Genomic DNA, 18187 nt, shown 5'->3' with positions numbered 1-18187 from the left:
TTTACTGGTATTATAGGCTTAAGATTTATTTCTATAAATGGAAAATTTGCCAAAATATAAATGAGAATGGTCTAGGGTATATAAAAAACGTTTGATTTCATAGGCCAAATTAGAGAACAATTTCTACTTTCTGAAGCTACACTGTAGCTAACGTTAATACTTAGTACCTGAAATATTACCATAATATTAATGATGCGTACTGCAGAAGCTTATATTAAGACAAATGGAGGAAACGTTTGCTGTGAGTTTCCAAGTATCGTTCGGTGAGGTCTCAATTAAATACATTTACATTTTCATACATTACATTTTTTAATTTGAAAATTTTAAAATGTTTAATATTTTATTTAATTTCTCACGTTGAAATCAATCCTATATGTATAGTTTCATCAGAGTCGATATATTGATATAGCGAAACAAAACGAAATTTTTTATTTAAAAGCTGTCTCTTGCTAAATAACTGAATAATTAAATTATTTGTTGCGGTAATCGTGCTTTATTTATTAGAATTATTTTATGCTTGAATACAAGTTGCAACTATTAAATAATTTTAAAAATTAATTTCCTAAATAAAATATATTAAATATAATAAGGCAAAGAAATTATAACGTCGCTCTACTATCTGGATGATGAATAAAAATATTGTCTCGAAACCAGTCAATGAATTAGTCAATTTTTAAAACTTAACTATGTCAAAATAAATTGTATTACATTTTTAATGCAAAACTAATTGAATTAAGGCTTTAAAACTCTTTTGAAACAATTAGTCGTATTTAACGATAAGTATTGTTTTAGATGTGATTGAAATATTTACAATATATAACAATAGCTCGAATAGTTAATATCAAAGATTTGAATATTATATTAATTGCTTTGCCATTCTTAAATTAAAATACAATATAATAAAATTTCATTTAGTATATCTAAATTAATACAAATATACCCACAACGAACGCTTTTAAATGATTTACGTTTTGCATATTTCATCCATTCATGATAGTACGCCATTTAAAATTCGCTTTCAAAGCATTGCTTTTTGCGAAAATAGTTAATTCTCGTCAAGGAAGCATTAATGGTTTGAAATATGCCCGACAAAATATAGTCGTAGTAGATGGTGGCAAATCTTGATTCCTATAATACATGTTGCATTCTTTTTCAGTAAGTTTATCAAAAGCGGCAGCATATTCCCGATGGAATGTGGTAAGATCAACATTTGAACGACCAATAGCTGTTAATGCCAAAAATAATATGTCACGATATATTGAGTGGGAGCGATCAATTCCATTATTTTTAAGCTTATGGCGTTCGTTTGCTAATCGTTTCACAGGAGTTAGAAGATCATTGCAGCGTATAGTAGATATAATTTGCTGGATAACACTAAATTAAAATTCAGAAGCCTTAAATTAAATAATCAATATGAACAAATCATTATGCTTACTTCTTGTTTAGTTGCGCTTGATCGGTAAGCAAGGCTTTTAAAAGTGGACTCGTAGGCTGATTTTGATTATATAAAATGTACATTGGAGGTCCCACTTCACTGTGCAAAAGTAAATTATCCCACAAACATTGTATACTCACTTTTTTAACTTTACTTAGAGGGTCTATGTCTTCTTTACTCTAGAAAAATTTTAAAACAATTATGTTATAGTTTTTATTACTATTTTAAAGATTAAAAGTATCTCACAGTAGCAGGTAAACACAATTCTGACAAATGAGTTTTACTTTCTATTCGTTCCATAATCCAAAGTAAATTCCAATATATTATGGGATGCTCTTCTACGAAGTTCGGTTTTACTAAAACAAGTTCCCCATCTTGTCTTAAGATATTTTCTAACTCTTTGCGTAGCACTAAGGGGTTTAAATATGGAATTGTTAACCTATCAGATTGTTTTACATCTTGCAATGATTCATCAACTATTAATTGCACATACAGAAAAGGTACAGTTAACTTATTGCAAGCATGGCATGTAGTATTCAAGTTCGAATCTTCTGCAGACCATCCAGACATTATTTCCTCGTCGTAAAGTAAAACCGAACAATTGTGGCACTGTGAGCACGATGTCATTTGTATTAAAATATCACACTCTGGACTGTCCAAACGCTAAAATTAAAAACAAAAAAAAAAAAAATAATTAAATTCAATCTCATGAAATACAAAACTTACATCTGTTGTGGAACTATAAAGATTTTCAGGTAGCATTGATAAAGCACTTAGGTTAAACGTTGAACTGTTTTCTCCTAATGGCACAAGATTGTTATAACTTGATTTTCGAGATTCGCTTAAACGACCCCAAGGATCCAAATCACTCGTATTTCGACGTGATTTAGAACCTAAATCTTCATGAATAATTGTATCCTCTTCTGCTACATTACTATCACCTTGTATATAAGACGAATTGCCTGATTTAATAGGAGTGGAATTTGCAGATATAACTCCTTTGATTTCATCAATTTTACGAGTGATTGAACTTGCTGCAAATTTAATGCTACTTAAACTCCCTTGAATAATTTCATTCGATTTCTTGCTATTTAAGCTCGGACTGCAAATACAAGAATCAAAAATTATATTTAAAAATTTTTGTTCTTTTTATGTTGTCTTTATATGCAAAATCTCTCACATATTAGTCGGCGATAGGGTAGATCCAAATAAAGTTAAATATAAATATTCAATTACTAGATACACATATATATAAATATTTAAAAACCTAAACCACACTTATAAAAACACTCCTAAAATAAACTTAAATCATATTTATATAAACCTTATTCATCAGAAAGTTTTGTTTCACGATAACATATATTATTATTTAGATTCGAATTAATATAGCAATGACTTTGTATATAAATCAATAAAAAGACGAATATCAAAAACAACAGAACAAATTTTTAAAATAATGACTAAGACTTGACTTTAACGATTTGTTTTGGAAGAGATAATGATAAACATTTTAAAGTTTCATTAAGCTTCAAACACACACATAAGAGATAAATTTATTAATGTTACAGATAAAAAAAATATTTGAATTCAATGAAAATTTCTAAATTTTGTGGGTTATATTGCAGCATTGAAGTTTTTTTTATTAAAATTCGAGTGTAAACACCCGTTTGTTTAAATATTGAGGTAGGATACTTCACACCCATTGCATATCATTATTTGTTGAAAATGATTATTTGGATTAATAAAATAAATAAAAATGAATTTATTAACCATCACCATGAGCATGAACCTTATTGCAATAAAATATATGTAGAACTATCAACTGAATAAGGTCTTATTCAAAACTTACCTCATTTGAGATATATTTTCTATTATATTGGTGGGCAATTTCAAGTCTTTCTTTAATGACATTCGTGCAGGTGAAAAACGTCTACGAAAATATATTTAATTATAATTATTAAAAACAAACTGACTTAAGTTAGAACACGGGTTATCTCATACACTTCAGGATGTAAATATTTTAACAATGAAGGATATACTTTTAAGGTTGTTACATACACAATTGAAAAACATTTGACGCTTGAAAGGAATATCAGCAATTACACTAATTTCTTATATAATTACCCAAAATTAAATTTGAAAGAAGAACTAAAATTTGCCAAACTAGATGTAACACTTGAACCAGGCATCGTTTCTGATCGTTGCATGCTTTTATTTAACTGTGTTGATTCATCAAAAGTCGCGCTACGTTGTCCTTTAAAAAGAATTGGCTTATCACTATAAATGTTATTGCTTGGAGGTCGTGTACTAGACTCAGAGTGCTGTTTAGCTTCCAAGTGACCAGTTTTCGAATTATCTTCAATATTCGTATCCTCGCTGAAAGCACCTAGTGGATCGTTATGTGTTACTGGTGTCCGAGGTGAAATTCTAAAAATTTATAAAGATTAAATAATGTAAACAAAATATTTTTAATTTGTACTTTGTGGGACTTTGAATGTTTCTTTTACATAGGTGTTCCCGTAATTCGTAATCAAGTTCTTCTTGTGAACTCGCAACTTCTTTGTCTTTATCTTCCAACTGCGATTCTTCGTTAATATTTTCGTAATTATGTAAAATTTTAAAACGTTCAGATTCAATTAAAGACTTGTTAGACTGTAGCTTGTTTAATAATTGGGCATCTCCTGCAAAACTCTCTCGCTTAGACAACACATTTTTGCTCTTTGAATTCAATTCGTTATTTGCATTATGCGTACTTGCGGAAGCATGTGAAACCAAACCCGTCTTATTGACACCCGCCGAAGTCAGAACATCAGAAGTGGGATTCGCTTTAACATCACCATATATTAATAGTCCGGCACTACTTACTACGTCACTTGTAGAGTCCTGAGAAACTATTGGTACTGTTTGACGAACTATACTTCCTAGCTTTATACGTAACTTATCAAAAGCTGCAAAATCAAGTAATGAGTTTTGACCATCACCACTGCCATATACTCGTTCAAGATGAGTCGAATGGGAAGAATCTAAGCTCGTACGTGATGTGCCATCAACTGATTCTAATGTGCATAAATTATTTTCATATGACGTTGACAATGGTTTTTTCGAAGCATGTTGTTTACCAGCATGCCGAAAAAGTGCCGCACCTAACACTACATTTTTAATTCGATTCCATCGCAACTGACTAAGAGACGTTTTGTCGCTTGGCCATTTTGATTCCAGAACGCAACGATTATAAAAGCCATAAGTTAATGCATTTGGCTGTACACCAGATCGTTTCATTAGGTAGTGCAAACGTACAGCTAAAACAGGGTAATTATGTATTCCGCATAATTGCATCATAATGCGATAGCAAAACTCATCAATATTAATTTTTATTTTATTTGCAAATACTAGCATATCGTATGCTTGTCTTAAAACGTCATGCTCTTTACCTACTTGTCTATTATCTATAACCATAGAAGGCAGTATTAAAAAGTACAACGAATAACATGTCGCAAGTAAATGTTTGGACCAAGCCTCAGGTTGCATTTGACATCGTCTTGCCATTTTTTGAGACAATTTTATTTCATGCTTTGTTCGGCGAGCTATCGGAGATCCAGGTGATCCATTTTGTTGTTGTTGCATAAAATTTGTGAATGCAGTTTTCTTTGATGATTTAAGCAAATTCGCATTAAGTGTAAAATTTCTATAGTTATATGAACTATCTATATAATCTATAATTAAAAAAATTAATCCTTACATTTAAATATAATCATCTCATTAATATACCTTTATTTAATCCACCATTATCGGGAGGAAAAATATACTTGGTTCTTTCACTGTTATGTCCTATTTCCCAATCGACTAGACGTAAATCGGGCGGAGTCTCATCATAAGAGCTAATTCTCTCCATGCATTCATCAAAGAATGTCAAACCATGGTCACCATCAGATACAAAAGATCGCTCTTCTATAAAACGTATGAACATTTGTGTTTTCATAAGTAACTCAAAGAATTTATGATGAGCCTAATGTACAAATGTTAATCGCATTAGTTAATTAGTATGTTACAAATAATGTAAAAGAATAACCTTATCTCTTGAACGTAAAAATGCTTTTAGTTGAAATAAAGCACTGGGATCAGTTGCTCCAACAGAAGGTGCTTTTGATATTGGTACTAAATAATCACGATATCCACGCAATATAGATGCCATAAATAACAAAAAAGCTTCTTGAATTCGCTGCTCCAAATTTTGCTGTAAAAATACAAGTAATCAATTAAAATAAAAAAATAAAGATTTACGATTACCTCTCGTTTTCGTTTACGTAAATCCCGATCAAGACTATTATTGGAGTCAACGTTATGCTGTTTGATGTCTTCTAGATCATTTAGAGTCTGTTTGAGAAACCGTGCGGCTCGTTTTGGTAACAATTTAATATTTAGATGTTTTTGGGACTCACAGAGCTAGAAGTAGTTGAAAAAAGATTATGTTTTTTTACATATTTTATGATAATATATATGCATATCATACACTTATTGTATTTGTGTCCAAATCAATACAAGTCACATCCATTGGTGGGTCGTAGAGATCAAAAAAACGAGAGTCCACACCTATCAAGTATGGTAATGGAGCATGAAGTACCTCTGCTAAACCTAATGGACACAAAGGAATGTATGGACATTGCCATTTAAATGGAAATAGTAGTGAAACTATTGCTTCAGCCACAGCAGTTAATGTTGCTGGTCTAAAATAAAATTTAAATAGAAATTATAACCAGTTCAAAAATTTTTATTATTCTTTTAAACTAACCTTAAAGAATGTATCAGTATTTTCTGTTCGGTAAGAGCTAAAAGCAAAACATGTAAACAATTCTCAGTGCCTAAGTTTTGAAGAAACATATGAAAACCAGCGCCACTTCTTGGTAAAGGAGAATCCTCCGGTTGAGTAAGCAAAACACGTTCATTAGATTCACTTGACAGCTTTTAAAGAAATATATTTGACGTCAGATCCTAACCAATATAACTATATAACTAAATAAAAAACAATACCTGTAGATGAATACTTGGTGATGGAAACGGAACTTCATCAAGTAATTGGGTTATGTAACGTTCTATTGGTATGGGAAGATCAACACCAAAGACAACCATTCTCTATTTATAAAATTCATATATCTAAGTTGTGTATTAGATAATATAAAAAAATATTAAACTCACGTGTAAATATTTCAACCACTTATCAAACGTATCTCCAAATGGATGATGAGATAAAATACAAATAGCTTTATTTATATGAAGAGAATGATTTTTCGCAAATTCATCATCCCATTCTAATAACTCCCGTTGTTGTTCATTAAGGTTCATTGCACTATAAATAAAATATTAAACACTAATGGGGTATAAACAAATTTAAACTGATTACTCAAAGTCTTCATAGAATGTTAGAGCTGAGCCATATACTTTATATGTACCATCATTAACGGTTAATACAAAAGTACTAAATACGGGACTTATAGGTTTTCGCTTTTGATCTTGCTCTACATAAGGCCAGGCTTCAAGAGATGCTCCCATTGGTAAGCAAAACAAAGGTACACTTGGGCATAAGTTTAAGGGAAAGTCTTTTCGATCACAAGTTGGATATCGTAATAAAATTTCGGGCTGATAACTAATTAGTTTCGGACGGTACATAGATTTTTTATAACATAAATAGACATCGCTTCCCATATAGCCCTTGTTTAATGTCTTATATATTAGACAAAAAGCATGAGGTGGTTTTTCACCTTTACTATGTATAATAACACATAAATCTGTAACAACCAATTCATTACATGGCATATCAGATTTAGCACGTCGATATGTTAAAAATGTTTTAGCTGATGAGTTATTAACATTCGCAACTCGCTTTCCAGGTGTTTCGCCTACAATTTCTGCATCAGACATAATACGTTCGTGACCTTCATAAAGTACACCTGAAAATTACAATACAAAACAATTAAATCTTAATAAAAATTTTTATTTGTATTTGGATTTGTATTTCTGACCAATGTCGACGAGAGGTGGTTTGTCTTTTCCACGTCGATAAAATATATAGCATTCAGTCGCCCGCATAGATCCATAATTTAAGTTCGCTGGTAAACCGCTTGGTGTGCTATCTAGAACTTGGTAACCTTCTGGTATTTCTTCTCCTAATAAAGGAAAATATACACCAATATCTGTAATGGGTTCGATTGTATTGGCGGCGCGCAGGTGACTTGAATCGTTAAAAATACTCTCCTGTAATAACTGTGGATTTTCCGGCATACCTGCCACAACAAAGTAATCGGCAATACGTTTGTCCTCCATTTAGTTCAGATTCAATAGTGTATCGAGTTATATTTTTCAATACTACAAATGAGAAACATCCGAAATAGTAATTTGAAATTACACTGATTTATATAGGTGTATATAGGTTTAGCGCCCATATCCAGTCACTCACTCAATAAAAATAATAAAGTTGCATTTTCATATGTGACTGAGTTAAGTTATTGCATCTGAACAATTTACTTATTCTATTTGTTAGACTTTACGAGTTATTTAATTTCTATAAGCATATTACTGAGTACAAAATTTAACATATTCGCCAATTGTACTCTTAAAACACATTTGATATATTTTTATCTATTTTATATTATATATTCACATTACTTTTTTATTTTCTAATAGAAAAAATATTGCTAATGCGAAATGAACAAAAGTGAATCTATTTGGACTATTTATACTTTGTTTTAATTATTGCATATAACAAATATTCAACTAATCTTTGCTCCTCGTTTTTACGCAGATCAAGATATGTGGTATTGCCATGTCCAAATGCTTCATTTTAATTTTAGTAGCAATGTAAGTATTTTGGGACATAACTCATGGACATTATACATGTAACATACGTAACATAGTAAAATATACACATGAAATATTATTATAATATAATTGTAGTGTATAGGTTTCGAAAAGTAGTGAACTACAACAAAAATTCTTTTTTTTATATTATGTTAATTACTTAAATTTTTGGCTGACCATACAGCTGTTGCGAGTATTGTCAACATACCCATCATCAGTTGTTTAGTGTAATTTTGCATGCAAAATTCGTACAAAGAATCGCAACATAATAGCATCACAAAAACAATTACATATTATAGTATTTTTAGACTTTCACAATAAACTCAGTTTCAGGTTAATCTTGTGAAACGTATTAGGCTAATTTATATTTGCTATACACAAACCCCATGTAAAGATGTGCAGGATAAGTACTCACTTTTTTTAAGTCAATTGGTTTAGTAAATACTGACTTAATAAATACTTCTATGTCAATTATAAATTCATGTTTCGATAAAAACAATAAGAAAATAAGGTTATGATTTAAGTTAATGTAGCACTTGAAAGACATCAATGTGGCATCATCAATAATGTAATTTCAATATATTTAATTTATAACTTTGCATTTTCATTTTATTGACTTGGCAATGCTATGTTATTGTTTTGTAAATATTTGACATTTCGCATGAACAACAAGAAGAAGGAATAAGAGAGTGTAAATAAACAATTTATATACAACATTTGTTATGTTTATTTAATTAATTAAAATAAAAAAGCATTCAGTTCCAGTTAGAGGAATTACTTAAAATACTAATTATTAGTAGTATTTATGCTTTAACACAGATTGCAAGTGCATCACACATTGAGTATGGTAGTAAAAAAAACAACAGTTGATTAATGAAAAACTAAGGTTTTTTGGTTTTCTATGGAAAAATTTTTTGTAAACAGCTACAATTTAGGTTTTCGTTCAGATTGATTGCCTATTCACACAACACAAGCAATTACAATTCAGAATGTAATTTGCTCATTCGACTGTATTCGTAATAAAATCAAATCAAAATTAAAATACGATTTCATACAACATTCGAATTGTAATTTGCGCGAAACCATGTTAGAAACCAAAGCGAACGTTTGCGAAAGAACAAACATTCGCAGGTAATTTTACCTGCAAAACTGTGTTCGTTCGCAAGCGTTCACTTTGGTGTGATTGCACCTTAATATATCATAACATTTCACCTATGTTTGGGTCAAGAAACTAAAATTGAAAGGTTCTTACGCAACGATTTATTTTCACGTTGTCACGTATACTCGAATGCACTATTTTCCTATAAAGTAAAACTAGATTCCACTAGTATAAAAGCTCAATTATTCAGCCTTGAATTTTAATTACTTAAACCTGCTATACTGTTAACTGTTAATTTTTTCCAAATATCGCCAAAAAATTAACAATGTTGCCATTTGCAGTAAATTATAAAAGATGGAAGTCCCAAATTTCAAAATTCATCGATTCTAGATCTTATTAAATTTAACCTTTTATATAAAGTATATTCAGCCTTTGTATGCTGGTTAAATTAAAGCAGCTTAAGCCTCACCCAAATTCATCTTTTGTTATTTGAAATTAATAAATAACTTGATGGCGAATTTTCCGTTAAATTTATTTCATCTTCATTATACTTTTTGTTTTAAAAACAAACAAAACAGAACTGTCAATTCGCAAACAATATAACCGCAACATGTGACGTATTCGCATGAGAAAACATATGTACGAACACGCAAGACAAAATTCGAAATGTTCGTTCGTTCGCAAGCGTTCGCTTTGGTGTGGATGCGCCTTAAGAGGTATTTAAAAGTTTTTGTGAGTATTCTAAATAATAAGCATACTTATTAGTTTACAATTCATATTCAATATTATTTGGAAAAATTTATTAAAATGGGGCAATCTACAAAAATGTAGGACATGTATAACATTTTTATATCGAAACATATTTAACCTATTTTCTTCAATAGCATTTGATTTTTTTGAAATTGTCATCCTACATCTCATAACAAATCACCCTATATATACGCATAATGGATTTTATTTATGTTACTGAGCTTCAAACACAATACATTAAAGGATATCACTATTTATACTATGAGAGAACTCACGTGTCTCTCCAAATTCATTCATAATTATTTCTGAGTATTTTGGATAAGGTGAAAAACATGCGCAAACAGTAAAAATGTTAACACCCAAAACGGAGTAAAGTATTCAAACTCAATACCGATTCAACTCTAGGAGAAAACAAGTGGTTGTTGTGAAACATGTTGATAGCACCATACAAATAAACTTTACTTATTAAGATATAAGTTTTTGAAATAACCACAAATAATATAAAACAATATCAACATAAATGCTTTCAGTTTTAAAAACTTAGAAAAAAAACATTACACATTAACGTAAAAAGAATACATATCTCAATTTGTCACTATGAATATAATAGCGAATATAGTCATTCTTAATGTAGAGAATTCTGGTTGCTTTTATAAGTTTAAAAGTTTTTATGCGGTGGTTTTAAAAATTATTGGCTAATTATGGCCTTAATTACATTTCTAGGAATAATATGACCGATTTGATTGGGCGAAATAAATATATCTTTACATATTCTGTTAAGTAGTTATGTGTATGTAAGATTTTATAATATTACCGTTTGGTACCTTTTGCAGAAGTGTGTATAGTTTTAGTGAGGTCAATATGGTATACGTCCAACTTGCTGATGTTCTAACATTAATATGTCAAATTACAACTATTGGTTTTATATAGCATAAATTCAAATATTTTTATTTCCAATTTAAAAATTAACTCTTATAAAATTGAGTACGTATTTATGCAATTTGTAATTAAATTATTTTAAATTATAGAATAATAAATATTTAATATGTAAATATTATAACAAAATTCCACTAAGCATTGAGGCATCAAATATCTTTTAGGGTTATTACTTGTAAATAATTAAAATTAATTCAAAATAAAATCCAAATCTTTTAAATATATATTTCATAATTGTTTTTTTCATAAAATATATATATATATATATATATATAAATATTTCTGTTTATTAACTTTATGTCCATATTAAAATCTAAAATTTAAGCAGGCACTGAGTAAAGTTCGTTTAAACAAGAGAATATAACAGTGGAGAATTTACACAACTGAGAATTGTATTTTGTGTGGAGAAAAAGATTTTTAACTACGAAATTACTTTACATGTACTTTAAATAACAGTCAGCAAGCGTGTGTTTTTGCGAATGGTGGTGTGTTATTGTATCTTTATATCAAATATAAATATACTCAAGAGCCTTATCAATATGTAATTAATTTTAATAAATATCGTTATTAGTATTGATATAAATATATATTTAATTATTGAAAGACTCCGTTTACGGAATCCAAAAGTTATTCGTAAGTAAGTCATACAAACTTTGCAAAAAAAAAATATTTAAACTACATTTATATAATTTTTACTTAAAATATAAATATATAAACTTTCAAAGTAATTCTTGTAACTAAATCGGAAATATATTATATATGCCATAAAACGTCTAAGCAAGTGAATAAACTCAGCTATTTAAACAAATATTTAAACAAATGTCAGAATTAGAATTAATGATAGTTAACGGTATTTCGAATGTCTAAAGTTAAAATATAAAAAAATATAAGTTTGATAATTTCACATAAATAAATAAAATCAAAATTAAAAGTGAAAGTAAATTTAAATATATACTAATGGGCATATTACATTTAAGGAGCTTAAATTTTTCAACAATAGCATAAATATTTAACAGCTTCCAATGAAAATTTTTTTATACTACATTATATATTGCCATTAAATAATTTAACCGTATATTATTATTGTTGTATAAATCAAAGGTTGAGAAATTTTGCCTATATAAATTTCTACATAATTTTTAGCACATTTGTCAGATGAAAAATTCAAACAATTAAGTTTAAAATTCTAATTTAGTAGTTAATTTAGTTCACCAATATAAGTAATATTAATTTCAACTAGTAATATGCGATCTAATCAAAAACTTAAGAAAAATTGCAATTGAAGTGTTTTATGCTAAATTCTATGAAATAGTTTACACAAATTCTCATAAAACTATACAAAAAAAATTCATTACAAAATTTTTAACAGTGTATTGTAATGAACAATGACTTAAGCAGTTTGATGCTAACATAATATGGCACGCATTAACCACGCACTAAAAATATCTAATGGATGCTTTGCAAATACAATTTCTTTTCAAAACACTCACTTATAAGTACCTATCAGAAAAGTTCAGGTTACCATCAATTCAATTTAAAATCAATTTCCTATCAAAACTTTTATAGAAAATTAAGCTTTAATATAATGATAAATTCTAACTTCTGTTTCTGCTTTAAAAGATGTCTTATCGAAATTGTGAAAATGTGAAAACGTTTCAAAGGTTATTTACTAGAAATTTGTGAAGCAGTAATAGAGACAATGAAATGTATATGAACTCTTTACTTTGATTATGTACTATACATTTGATGTATAGATTCACTGACATCCTTCATAATTTATGGGAAGTTTCCAATGGGTTATTTTTTGTTAAACAAATGTACTAACCATACAAACAAATATCTGATATACATTTGATATTCTATCTGAAAATATTCAAATTCACAGGATGAATATTACTGATCACAGGACTTCGGGTCACTTCGGTTTTAATGTACCGAATATTAGTCAGTTTAGGTGATTCGGGACTCTATTCATCGAAACTAATTCATATAAATATGTTAATATTATTTCTATATGTTGGTAATTCAAACCAATCCATATAAATAATATTATTTGTATATTTTGCATATATAGATATGCATAATATAGATATATTATATTTATATAAAAATTGATGTAATTGATAAAACTCAAATTTTTACGTTTTTAAATAATTATATTTATATAAATATGATTATATAAATATTCTCATCTAAATTGATATATTTTGAAATGATAAAGATTTATTGTATTTCTTACCAAGTACTTTTTACCTATTTTCATCTGCAGTGTCATTCCTTGCGTGTGTTGGTAATAAAAACAAACAACAGTCAAACTATACATTTGTCGAGAACCAATGATTGTTGAAAAAAATTTGAAACCTTAGACGAATTTTTATAACTTTCAGTCCAAAGATGTTACTTTTAGTGTGTTATAAGAACTTCGAATATTAGATTTATCATGAACTCGATATAGTAACGTAGAAATGATGTCGCTTGAAGGCTAAATTAGCTGTGCTGTAACAAACTAGCTGATCCGTATTACCTTGCAGAAAACATGATAATGCTATTGCCAGATTCGTATCAATTCTTCAAAAATTATATGAAGTTGATGCAAGTGTGTAGGATGTCTCGTCTGAGATATTTGAATGATATTGGCTTTTATACCACTGAGATATATCGCTCGAAATAGGCAAAATTGTAAAACCCCAAAAGTTAGTATTTCATTCAGGATTACTTCACAATCGCTTGAAAGTTCTGAATCACCAGTTTTATTTCTCATGTCATTCACGCATTCAATAACATTATCAACATCGCTTCTATTGCTTCGATTCCAGTCTCCCATCTTGCTTCAGAGACAGATTTTAAGGTCAACGCTTGCCAACTTTGAAAAAAGCAAATAGATTTTATTGATAAACCCTACAAACGTTTTCGTTGTTGTAGAATAATTAGTTGCGTCAATCAAAAGCAAATTCGAACTGTCAATTCCACAAGGCATGAAAAATCACTATCACTTGAATCACTATTCTGAATTTTTGTTCCAACGCCTGTATTACCATATTGGTACTATTATCATAACCCTGTCCAGACTAATCTTTCCAGTCATAGCATATTCTTCTTTTGCCATCTGTGTCTGCATGACTTAAAAAAATTTGACAACATGGACAGCAATAGACTTTTTTTTGATATTTAAAGCAAACTAACCACGTGCGACGTTGCATTTCACCGGTATTCAATTTTCCTAAGGATAAATTTTATCAGATTTTTCAACATTTTGCTGGGGGCCATTATGAATTAAATCATAACGCTTTAAAACCGTTCTTGGAAATATCCTCTTCCCCGAATCTAAGTAAATAAATGGCTTTCTTATTTAAACCGCTTACTCACTAATATTCGCAATTTCGAATTTTTTTATTGAGTTCAGAAAGTTGGTTAATAGAAAATTCCTCCGCGTCTAAAGCTGGTGTGTGCCTAACAGTGAATTTCTCCATTGTTAAAAGATTCTCTTATTCACGTAATAAAAAATAAACAAAATCATTTTTTCTCTGGTAAGTGTAGTTAAGCCTTCAAGGAATATGTACAAGTTTTTGTGATGCCCCTGTGGACGCGAGACTGTCGGCGGTCGCTATTGTCTATAAAAAATATTTCGTTGAAATCAGCTATTTAAAAAATGTAAATATTATTATTTTTTATATGTAAATGTTTCAATTCAAAAATCAACAAATAATTATATAAGCACAACACATATAATAAAAGATCTAATATACTTATTTAGGATATAACATCAGAAGAGATTGCTGCGATAATTCTGGCTCTTGATATTCGTAGCCTATTTAAATTGTGCTATACCTACTTTTCGTACCAAGCTAAGCTTGGTTGGATCTTTCTGAGATGAACATGCTACCTGATCATTCCGCCCTGTTGAAGAAGTTTTCTATTATTAGAGTTCACATTAATAAACTTTAAATAAATAAAAGACATATAATACCATCCACATAAATTTATATGTGGATAGCCAAGCAACAATTAAGGTAATCAAATCATACTGGTCATCATCCAAATATGTTCTAGAATGCAAGGAAACAATACTCAGACTAGCCTGCAACCTCAGACTCTGTATGTACTGAATTCCTGGTCATAAAGGCATAGAGGAAAATGAGACAGTTGATGCTATTGCTAAAAATGGCGCAAAACTTTTAGAGAACCAACAACCGAAGTACTCAGATCTCTGAAACAAATACATAAACTTCTGGACGAGCACATGACAAGAAGAGCAAAGGAAAGGTTAATTGATGTATTTACAGGAATATTCAAATGTTCACAAACTATACCTAATTCGCAGCGATGCTTCTATTAAATGTAACGAGCCAAATGCAAAGAAAACCCTTGAGCATCTGCTGTGTAACTGCTCGGCTCTCTCGAAAACTCGACAAAAAATACTTGGGGGCTATTAGTTTTACAGGACTGGAGCCCATACCAGAGGTTTCTGTTGAAATCCTAATAAAATTCGCTAATAACATACGCATCTTAAGCGATGCACACTATCGCTAAAAAATTAAGACCTTTGCACAGCCTTCTTGTGTGTGGTCTGCCAGCATAACCTAACCAAACCTACATATAATACTTGGGGTAAATTTTATATAAATAGATTCTGATATATTCTTAAATTTTTTTCACAAGATTCTATTCAATTAAATTCTACTTTGAAGTAAATATTATATATATAAAATAACTTTATTTGAGAATAGAAAATTTTTATACCACTTCCAATGGATCATAATTTTGGATCTATTGTACAATATACATTTTTGTTCAAAAATTCTACTTTTCCTTTCACAACAAAATCATAAAGGTTTTTTTTTATTTTCATATATAGATCATTCAATGAGTTCCAATTGAAAAGTAAAGCAAGTAGGCTATCTTAACTATTTTAACAACTATTTTTTAACCAATAAAAATATACAGATTACTGCATTTTTAGAAAGTTTTTAATACAGTGACAGTTTCAATGCAATGTCACATAAAATATAATTAAATTATTAATGTTAAAATTTTTGATTTGAATGCCGGCAATTTTTATATGTCCGTTTGAGTAATTTGTATTTTCAAACATTTTTGTATGCCCCCTTATTAGCATGGGTCTGAAGTCGCAATATCTTCCAATGTTTAGGCATGCATAAAATTCACATTTAAATTTCCCCCGCGGTTTGCTATTTAGCATATATATCAAAAATATATATCTCATATTCCATGCGTGGCATTCCGTGCGATATTGTGTACAAAATAAAGTAAACAATAAAATGTAAACATATCCCCATAAAAAATAAACTTAGCGAGTGTTTTGTTCCCGGTCGCAAAAAAGAATAAATAAAATTTAAATTATATTGACAAGAATGGCATTTCAAAGTTTTTCCCAAATTTGTATGCGAGCTACATGAATTTATGCATATTTGAACAGGAATACAACCGCATGTCGCAAAACAAAGATGGAAGAGGAAACATTGTTTCCAACCAATTGTATAAATTTTCACCCTTCGTTATGAGGCACAACTGCCTGAAGTCCTGGTGAGACTTTATAAGCCCAGCATGTAGAAGTTAATTTATTTTACAAATTTCCTTTCCATGTAAGCTATGCACAGATTCGCAATAGGTGTTACCACTACTATTCCCACCTAAATATGAAATTAGTAATTAATCTTATTCATCTTTTGCAACGTCTTGCATGCTGCTAAGAAAAACATTCAGGTACAGATATACTCAGATACAGATGAGAATACTATATAAAGCAACTATTATTGGTGTTTCGCGATTTCAATTTGCATTATCTTATGTTATCAATACACTTTTTTGAAGTTTGACTTGAACGTTGTTATATTAGAAACAATAATATTGATATAAATTTCAGCACTAGTGAGTATATTATTTGCATTGGATATGCAAATCATTTGTCACTCAAATTGTTAATGGTTTTTTATACAAATTCACATCACCCATCATCGATGATGATGATGACAATTTGTTATGATTGAATAATGCATTAAGACCTCTATCATATACCAGCAGGTTATATACGTGCTTTAATTCAACTCTGACTCACAATTAAAGTCTTGCTCTTAATACTAATTTTATATTTTTTATATATTTTGCTATTCTATTGTATTTTTTCGTAAAATGAGTATTTTGTTTTATGGTTGCTGATTTTATTCTTCCTAAAAGTAATCCCTAAGGATATACGCGCAGATAGTATCATCATATGTTAACATCGCATAATATGTTGGTAATAATACAAAATTTTTAAAGACACTATAAACTCAAAATGTGAGTTGAAAAATGTAATATTTTCAGTTAAATATGAATGTTAAAATACTGTAAAAAATCTGAACTGCTTATACATAAGTATATACCGACGGTGGGATATATCTATGCACAGACTCCGTCACATACCATACGAAAGAAAAAGCGGATATAACAAAAATCTTTCAGCGCTTCAATAAATTCAAAAAACAGAATTTATGAATTTTTGATTATGTTCATGAAAATGTGTGTTGAAGTAAAGTTTTTCCAAACATTCTACTCTTATAAGCCATGTGTAAAATAAAATCATATAAAATCTTAGGCATCCTCTCTTAGTATCTTGCTTAGAAGGATGTTTTCGGCAAAGTACAGAAGGGCGTTACTAGTACCTCAATAAGTATTGTTTTTGCTTTTTCGAATCGAAATAGAAAATAAAAAATATACATAATTCTTGAATCATATATTCACCTTTTTTATTTTCAAAAAGAAATCGCCTGTATTTTGGTACCAACTGTGCAATTTCACTGTATGCAAAACTTTTCTTTAAGGCGGCATCAAAGGAGACCCTATGTGAACCTATCCGTATTGTTTTTATTTTATGGTTTAACTTTACTTATCATAAATATATTAATCACTTTTATTTTAAAATTATTTTCGTATTACTAAGGTAATTACAAGAACATTAAATAGTGTGTTAATGTTCTTGGCATATTACAATTGAACAAAATGAAAATAAATGTACCTATATGTGTATAATTGTCTTATATATTTTGTAGATATGTTATGTTTTAAAAATATTTGTCCACAGCAGTGCCGTTGTTTTATTTGTTTACACAATAAAT

General features: G+C 29.3%; 1 protein-coding gene across 5 annotated transcripts; it reads right to left on the bottom strand.

Annotated features, from left to right (window-relative positions):
• Positions 1 to 827: 827 nt before the first annotated feature.
• Positions 828 to 8236, bottom strand: LOC119671900 (DENN domain-containing protein Crag). 5 transcript variants are annotated; one of them, XM_038082756.1, is made up of 17 exons: positions 7887 to 8236; positions 7453 to 7795; positions 6834 to 7380; positions 6629 to 6779; positions 6464 to 6565; positions 6225 to 6394; positions 5946 to 6159; positions 5723 to 5878; positions 5505 to 5669; positions 5204 to 5441; positions 3915 to 5148; positions 3560 to 3862; positions 3285 to 3365; positions 2162 to 2537; positions 1682 to 2098; positions 1436 to 1614; positions 1056 to 1374 (listed from the first exon to the last, which is right to left on the bottom strand). In XM_038082756.1, the coding sequence occupies exons 2-17, from the start codon at positions 7751 to 7753 to the stop codon at positions 1056 to 1058; spliced, it is 4953 nt and encodes a 1650-aa protein (XP_037938684.1). In that variant the 5' UTR covers positions 7754 to 7795; positions 7887 to 8236. The 5 variants fall into 5 exon arrangements, with proteins under 5 accessions (XP_037938685.1, XP_037938687.1, XP_037938688.1 ...); XM_038082757.1 differs by lacking the exon at positions 7887 to 8236 and having other exon boundaries at positions 828 to 1374; positions 7453 to 7753; XM_038082758.1 differs by having other exon boundaries at positions 3915 to 5139; positions 7453 to 8098.
• Between the last annotated feature and the right edge of the window lie 9951 nt (positions 8237 to 18187).

This window comes from Teleopsis dalmanni, chromosome 1, assembly GCF_002237135.1.
Source record: "Teleopsis dalmanni isolate 2A chromosome 1, ASM223713v2, whole genome shotgun sequence".
NCBI lineage: Eukaryota > Metazoa > Arthropoda > Insecta > Diptera > Diopsidae > Teleopsis > Teleopsis dalmanni.
This window is presented reverse-complemented; position numbering and strand designations above follow the sequence as displayed.